The following is an 8,677-nucleotide window of genomic DNA, read 5'->3' on the forward strand; positions in this document are numbered from 1 at the left end:
AAAAAAAAGATAAAGCATCTAGGGTCATAAGGGCTTGAAGTTACACAAGCCACCATTCAGCAGTGAAGTAACAAGTCCACATGGAAGAAGCACATCGCTGGTGCCCTTGCAGATTTGAAACACAGTTGTAACCGGCAATCCTTCAGAAAATGAAAACTATAGTTGTGTCAAATATCTTTTTTGTGTTATCTAGACTAAAAATCAAACTCACTCTATGAAGTCAATGCTGACTCATAGAGACTCCAGGTGACAGGGTAGAAGTGCCTCTGCGATTTTCCAAGACTATAATTGTTTCCTGGAATAGAAACCCCTGTCTTTCTTCCTCAGAGCTCTTGTGGTTTCTGAACTGCTGACATTGTGGATCCCAGACCTTGCAGAGATCACAGCTCAAGTGTTACTTCGATGCCACTAGGGCTCCTCTGTAATTCATATGATCCCCATTAAAAATAAAAGCTATGCTATGAAATTGCATAGAATTTTCATATTCTATTCATAGAAAATTCCCTCAAACATCCAATATTCAAAGCACACCTATTCTCACTATACTCAAAGGTTATACAGACCTTATTTTATAATCTTAATTATGCTATTGATGAAGAATATTGAAATTATCATGGACTGGAGCCCTGGTGGCACAGAAGTCAATTCAAAGAGAACAAAACATCCTTTGTTGAAGGCTCAGAGGAGGAATGCCCAGAAGCTAAGTTGAGAATGTATTCCTTTGCATTTGTGAAAATTTACCCATATATTCAGTTCCGCTTCCTTTCCCATGTATCCTTTATCTTGGTTGCCTTTTGAGGGAATCTGACCACACCTTCCTCTTTTGTGTTCACATTGGCTATTGAGGGAAGAAATTGTGGACCTTTCAGATCACTTAGGTGAATTTGAGAAACAAGAAATTATACTGATCAATAAACTTCGGATGCCACTGAGTTTATATCTAATTTAAAAGATAAAAAGAGATGCAACTGGTTCTCAGCTACAATAACTGAGGAGGATATTTGTAAATATGGGGATTATTTGGAGGGAGGGAATATGAAGACTGTGGAATTAGAAACAGAAAGGGTCATAAAAGTAATATCCCAGTGGTTGAGAATGATACGGGACCTTTTATGCCCTGGTGGCATAGTGGTTACACATTCGGCTGCTAACCACAAGGTCAGAAGTTTGAAGTCACCAGCCACTCGCTGTTGAAAGATGGGACTTTCTACTCCTGTAAAGAGTTACAGTCTTGGAAACTCACAGGGGCAATTCTACCCTGGCCTAACGGGTTGCTGTAAGTTGGCCTCGACTTGATGGCAGGGTTTTTATTTTTTGGGTTTTTGTTTGTTTTGATGCTAAATCAAGAAGCTCCCAGGTGGTGTTACAAAAGTTAAGAGAAGCTACTGACTAAAGGATTAGTGACAGAGTGACTTCCTGGGAAAGGCTCGGCCAGCTTCTTTGGAAAGGTCATAGCTCTGAAAACTCTGGGGCACACATAGTCCTACTCTGGCACACGTGAGGTTGCTGTGAATCCAAATCCAGTCCATGCAAATGGTTTGGTCTGGGAATATCCAACACATCCCCAACACAAACAAACAACCTTCTAAGGAGAAAATAAACAGTGCCTCCTTGGCGCTTTTGGAGATTCGGGCCCTTGTTCTGGAATGTCTTTAGGAAATTGCCAGAAATGCTTATCCAGATGAGTGTGCCTGCTGATTCCAAGCTCAGCTCCCAGTCGCACCTGGAGCACTCGGGACTCCCAGCACTCCCAGGGACCTTACCATGATCATGAGAGGTCTGGGAATTAGGCATCATCGGTACGACTGCAAATCTTCCTCTGCCCACAGAAACTTCCCCTGTCACTAATTTAACTTAATGAAAAACCTAAAATTATCATGAAACATCAGGAGCAAACTGTCCATCTGATGTTTGCCATTCCATCTCAAAACCGCAGGCATCTATCACCTCCCTAGAGCCCTGCCCTGCAGTTTGTATCACCGCTGGGGGTTACCGCATCCGCTGGGTGTCTAGTCCGGCACTGGTCGTCAGCACACTACGTTGACCGCAGACTGAAAGCGCCCGGGGACCTCGCTCCGTGCGCGCGGCTGGGATTCTGCGCGCGGGAGGGCGACCCGGACCGCGCCTCCTGCTGATTGGCTGGGCCGGCCCCTAGGGGCGGGCTCTCCCCCGCGCTCGCCCGGCCGGGGGTGGCTATATTGGCACCGTTCCCGCTAGGTCGAGTAGCTTCCGAGCGCTGAACTGCACCCAAGGGGGGGTTCCTTAGGGCGGCGCGGGCGCAGGAAGGCGACCGGGGCTGCCGAGAGCGAGCTAGGCGCTGCGGGGCTGCAGTGCGATGAAGCAGCGGCTCAGGGAGCGGGCACAGGCGGTGTGGCCAGAAGGGCCGGCCCGGGGCCGGGGCTGCTGCTGCTGAGGCGCCGCGGCGGCAGGCGCGGAGACCCGCGAGCGGGGAGGAGCGGAGGCTGCGGAGCGCAGGGGAAGCAGGCGGGGCGGCCTCCCTGATCGCGGGGAACCATGCGGGTGGCCAAGTGGCTGACGGGGCTGCTCTACCAGCTCTCGCTCTTCCTCACCCGATCTTGGGAGATCCACTTTCACCCGAGGCAAGGTAAGGTCACCGCGGGGCGTCTTGGGGGGCTACCGGTGGGAGATCGGGTGGAGCAGCCCGGTGGCTTTGGGGGCACCCTGTCTCTGTTTGCGAGGCACTAAGATCAGTCCACGTAAAGCATCCCCCGAGGGGTCACGGCCGCGCTGGGTTTCGAGGAATCCCGCGTGCCGAGGACGCCACTCATTTCCCGGGCGGCGCTCTGGGGACGCGTGGGCCGGGGTGGCGAGTGCGCCCCAGGACAGGAATTGGAGACAGGGACCTGAACGGGGGCTAGGGAAAGAGCTGGCCTTCTCAGGGCTGCAAAGGGGAGCAAGTGTGTGTGTGTGTGTGTGTGTGTGATGAGCATAGCTTGCACACGTGTGTGTGTGTGTGTGTGTGTGTGTGTGTGTGTGTGTGTGCCAGCGCGCGTGCCAATCTGCATGTGCGCATTTGATCCGCCTTTGATACCGAGCCCTGGGACCTTTGGCAGGGACATTTTGGCCGATCAAGTGTGGCATTGAGGAGTTGAGAACGCGTGGGGGCTAAATGGCATATCACTGTGGTTGCAGAAGCCCTGGTGAGGTCACTGCCCTCCTACGAAGTGGTGACCCCCGTTCGGGTCGATGAGTTCGGAGAAGTGTTACCACAGAGCCAACACTTCAGTCGGAGGAAGCGCAGCTCGGAGGCGCTGGAGCCCTCGCCCTGGAGGACCCACTATCGCTTCAGCGCCTATGGGCAACTCTTCCATCTGAACCTGAGTGCGGACTCGGCCTTCCTGGCCGCGGGTTACCAGGTGGTGAACTTGGGAGTCCCCGCAGGCGGGGCAGAGGAGAGCGACAAGGCGCCCCTGGAGCTGCGCCACTGCTTCTACAGTGGCCAGGTCAACGCCAGGGAGGATCACACTGCAGTCTTCAGTCTCTGTGGAGGCCTGGTAAGCATGCTCCTTCCTATCCCTTCGTGACCTGTCAGGGTTGTGTTCTGGTAGTGCGCAGCGAGCTTCTTGGGTTTATTGATGACACAGGTGTTCACGGTGGGCCACCGAAGGTGCCTGCCCCTACCGTGTTTCGAAAGTAAGCCATCCCCAGAAAATAAGACCTACTTACAGTTTTGCTTCTAGCTGAAATATAAGGCATCCCCCGAAAATAAGGCCCCTGAAGGAACAGTAACTCTGGACTCTTGACCTTAGCGGGCGCCACTGAGCAGCTCACTGTTGGCCGCAGCGCAGCCGGAGCAGACAGGAAGTGCCAGGTCTCTTTTAATAAAACAATAAACAATAAATGTGTCCCATATTCTTCATGGAAAAATAAGGTATCCCCTGAAAATAAGACCTAGCGCATCTTTGGGACCAAAAATTAATATAAGACACTGTCTTATTTTCAGGGAAACAGGGTAGCAAACCTAATCCAGGGGTTACTTCTCCCTGCAGGGAGGAGAAAGGGTTGTTTCGACAGGCTCTAACCTGGGCTGCTAACTGTAAGGTCAGCAGTTCGAATCCCCCAACCTCCACATATGAAAGTCTTTACTCCTGTCCTGTAAAGAATTACAGTCTCAGAAACTCACAGGGGGCAGTTCTGTCCTGTTCTATAGGGTCGCTATGAGTCAGCATTGATTTGATGGTAGTGAGTTTGGTTTGATTTGAAACAGAGGCTCTGGTGTTGTGTTGAGTTACACGTTGGGCTGCTAACCTTTAACCCAGCAATTCAGCCTTCCAGCCTCCCCACGGGTGAAAGATGAGACTTTCTACTCATAAAGATTTACAGCTTCCGAAAGTCACAGAATTAGTTCTTTTCTGTGCTATAGGATAGCTGTGATTCAGAGTTGACTCGATGGCAGTGAGTTTGGCTCTCTCTCTCTCTCTCTCTCTCTCTCTCTCTCTCTCTCTCTAACTGAGGCTCACCTGCATGCCTCTGCCTGCTGGGCCAAGTCAAGCTAGAATCGACTCTGCAAATCGAGAGAGAATCTTTCTTAAAAAGTACCAAATACAGGAGAGGTGAGTCAGGGAGTGGCCTGGGGATTCTAACCAGAAGGCAGGTCATTTCACTCCTATAAACCCAAACCTCCACTCAGTTCTGCAATTGGGTTTACTTACCTTTGTTCCGTGGGTTTAGATTGAAGGAAGGAAGTAGCACAAACACAAGTAAAGTAAAAGGGCCGTCCATTGGAAATATTTGACAAACAAATATCTGTTTTGCAGTATGGGGATGGCCATTAGCTTGGGAACTGGGGAAGAGGGCTAAAAGTTTAAATGACAAGTTAAAATGCATTTCGCTTAAAAATGGAGGGCATCTACAAAGATTTAAATGCCAGGAAATAAGAAATAATCAGTAGAGTAATAAGAGCTCTAGGAGTTGGAGATTTTGTTAAAAAAAGTTCACGGAGGAGTGAAGAAATAAAATATTGGTCTTTGTGTTTCATTTGTTTTTCTTTCTCTATATCAGAGTTTTAACCACCTTTTTGTTGTCATGAACTTTTTTTGAATTCTGGGAAATCCAGTAACTCTTTTCAACATAATAATTTTAAGGTTGTAAACTAACCATTTAAGTGAAACCAGCGATTAAAATGTGTTACAAAGCCCACTTGGTGATATGATAATATCACAAATTGATTTATGAAAAACAATTAATATATTAAATAATAGGAGCTCCTTACTGGTTCATTTTATTACAATACTTTTCTAGGAATGAAGAGTATAAAAAAAATCTTGTTGCACTATTCAAAACAAATCGGTGGTTTCGCCTACATTCATGATGGCAAGAAATGCTAAGTATCAATTAGAAGTTAGTGGAAATAAAGATGTAACTTTGCCATTCATGTTCATAGAACCCCAGATTAAGAATGCTGATTTTAAACAAAAATTACATTACAGTTACAGCCTTGGAGACTCACCAGGGCAATTCTACCCTTCCTGTAGAGAGGGCATGAGTCCATATTGAGGCAGTGACAGTGCATTTGCCTTTTTGCTGAAGTAAGATGCTCCAAGATATTGTAAAAGTTTATCACTGTTCTTTGATTGAGTTGGGAAAAAAAGAAAAAATCACATTTTTCTCCAGACCAAATGCAATACTTTATCGTAGATTGATTTAAGAGCGCCTTGTGACTGTGAGTATTCATCATTACAGAACACATTTTCTCCTTTCATGCTATTATCTTTAGCTGTATTTACATGGAATTCTTGAGCGACTTCCTTCCATTCTGTGGTGGATAAATGGAAAATGTTTGCAACATCAGAATGGCAGAAGTCCATGCGACTAGTTGCATAGTCACCTATACATCAAAGGAAAGAAAAAAATTCTCTTTTCTAGACCCTTTTAAAATTATGTTTAGTTTGTCTAACAAATCCCATATTTACTACCATAGATTTGTCGTGGTGATATGTATTCTTGATTTAGTATTTAGTATTTTATGACAGAATAAAACTCCAGATGGGAAGCATTATTAAGAGTTTCTGCTCATATGGATTCATAGTGTTGTCATTGTTTAAGTTCAATATCCCTTTTCAATTTAGAAAAATAGTTGGAGGTATTTTTGAATCATAATAAGAGTTCATATTTTTTCTGATACCCTAGTAACTTTAAAAATTAAGTCATAATCATATATTAACCTGGCTTATTTATATAATTGCTTTTGATAGACTTATTAGCAACAATTATTTCTATTCAAGAATTTAAAATTAATTTGTAAAAATAAATTTGATCTTAGTTATTTCCATTGTAGGTTGGTAAGGCTGAGTTGAGCATATCAACCATTGTAGTAATGGCAAGTAAGGAGCTAAACTTTTTTTTCTGTAGTGCAATTGTGATCAATTATAAGTCAAAATTACTAATGAGATTAGTGACATTTCTTACTTTTGATATGGTCTCAGAAACAAATCGATAGAAATGTGTTTAAACAGGTCTCTGGAATCAGTGCATGGTCATAAACAAGTTCTCTCAGTAATACACTTGTCTTCGTCTCCTTATGATGCCTTAAAAAAAATCCACTTTTGAACGAGGCTGGGCTATTGATGGCCCTCAATAGTCTTCAGTGTCTAAATGAGATATAAGTCCTTGCCAATCTCAATCCAGAGGAACCTTTCATGATTTGAAATTTAGTTGATGCAAAATGACCTTATCTTGGATATGTTATTTGACCTCTTTCTACATACGTAGAAAGAGCAGCAGTTAAAAGAAATTTAGAAACATCCAATCAAAACAGTGACCTCTAAGTGGGTCTGCTGGACCAGTAAAATTCAAGACAGAGAGGTCAGCTCAGGAAGTTGTGGAGACTGTTTTTTTTTTTTATTCCATAGTGGTATAAAGGGCACAGGATAATCTTAGGGCCTTATTAAGAAACCGTTAGAAAAAGAAAGAAATGGAAATTTGTATTGGAGGAAAAAAATGCCTTGCAAGTTTCTCTGAGGAATACTTTTCCGTCAAAACAGTGCACTTGTACATTCTTCAAGGGTGGTAAGTGCTGCCCTATGAGAATTGTGTTGGCAATTCTCACCCCTGCCACCCTGCTCATGCCCCCGAAGACTTCTCTTCTTTCCCAAATTCAGAGAATGTTTAAAAGAAACTTGATTTGTGTCCTTTGAGGATGCCCAAAGTACTGTTTTGTCATGCTATGAACCGAAGACTACAGAATTCTTTGGGGAAGGGTTAGAGAGATGGAAACATTGCCTTAAAAAATGTATAGATCAAGATGGACATAGGCCAAGATACAATAGCCTTTATATATATATAATATTGATATAAATATATCTATAAATAACATTTTATACCATTACCTTTTATTATACTCTGTTATGCAACCATTATTGACATCCTTTTCCAAGTTATTCTACCACTATTAGCATAAACTGAATGCCCCTATACAAAAACTCTTCCTCCTTCATCCATGTTAGCCCTTGGTCAACTCTGGTTTCTTTTCTTTCATTTTCCTTTTAGTAGTTTTCTTGATATAAAATTCATATATCATACACCTCCATTGTTAAGTCACCTTTAAAAAAAGTTGTATATACATCATTACAGTCAGTTCTAGTGCTCTCTCCCCAGTCTGGCATTCATTGCTTGCTCCCCGATTCCCTCCACCGGCACCCCCCAGCCCCATAAACCATTGCATTCACCCATTCCTTCTGTGTTTCATAAACTGTGAAACTTAACAAAAACACAGCAGAAAGAGGAAAGCAATAATACTAATAATATAAAGATAAAAATGAAGAGTAAGAAAGAAAAGAGCACCAACAATATTAAAAAAGCCAGAGAAGAAATTTCTGTCACAGAACAAACAAGAAATGTCTAAGCATAAAGCAAATTTAGATTGGGTTAAGAGGGAGGTTGACTGGCCAAGTATCGTAGTATGCCATAGTTTCATCTACATAATCAAGTTTACAATAGTCTCTGTCTAATAGTAATGCTGTTCGCGTACCTGGGGCTGCTTTAGTAAAGTATCACAAACTTAAAAGAACAGAAATTTAGTGTCTCATAGTTCTGACTGGGAGTCTAATATTGGCTATGCTGATTCTGTCTGACGCTCCTTGACTCTCTCCTAACTTCTGGTGATGGCTGGCGATCTTTGCCTTTCAGCCCTAGTAACTGCCTCTGTGAGCACGTGGTTCTCTTTGCTCTGTGTGTGTCTTGTGTCTTTTTTAGGAGAACACCCTTAACATGGATTAGGATTCACCCCAATCCAGCATGACATTAAGGAGGTGCTTCAAAAAGTCCATGGAAAACTCCATTCTCTTTTCATTCCATTTTACTACCAACTCTTTGACGCTCCCTTGTATGTTAATTGAGAACATCCTTGAGAACCTATTTTCTAACAAAGTTATATATCAAATAGATTCCAGGGGTGAGGACTTCAACATAGTTTATGGTAGACACAGTTCAAGCCATAATGCCTCTGCAGTCATTTTTCTTAATGAAAAACTCATACGACACTTGGTTAGCTATTCATGCGCTCATGCACATTCTTTTTTTTTTTTTGCTCGTACAACTTTTATCACAATCCATCCATCTGTCCATTGTGTCAAGCACATTTGTACATTTGTTGCCATCATCATTCTCAAAACATTTGCTTTCTACTTGAGCCCTTGGTATCAGCTCTTCATTTTCC

General features: G+C 43.7%; 1 protein-coding gene across 1 annotated transcript in view; it reads left to right on the plus strand.

Moving 5' to 3' along the window:
• Positions 1-2,514: 2,514 nt before the first annotated feature.
• Positions 2,515-8,677, plus strand: part of ADAMTS20 (ADAM metallopeptidase with thrombospondin type 1 motif 20) — a 181,643-nt gene continuing 175,480 nt past the window's right edge. The window contains exons 1-2 of the mRNA XM_045287241.1: positions 2,515-2,605; positions 3,154-3,515. Coding sequence (XP_045143176.1) covers positions 2,515-2,605; positions 3,154-3,515 — 453 coding nt within the window. The remainder of the gene's footprint in view (positions 2,606-3,153; positions 3,516-8,677) is intronic.

The sequence above is a fragment of the Echinops telfairi genome, unplaced genomic scaffold (assembly GCF_000313985.2).
Source record: "Echinops telfairi isolate 266 unplaced genomic scaffold, ASM31398v2 ScPeMD7_12;HRSCAF=54, whole genome shotgun sequence".
Lineage (NCBI taxonomy): Eukaryota > Metazoa > Chordata > Mammalia > Afrosoricida > Tenrecidae > Echinops > Echinops telfairi.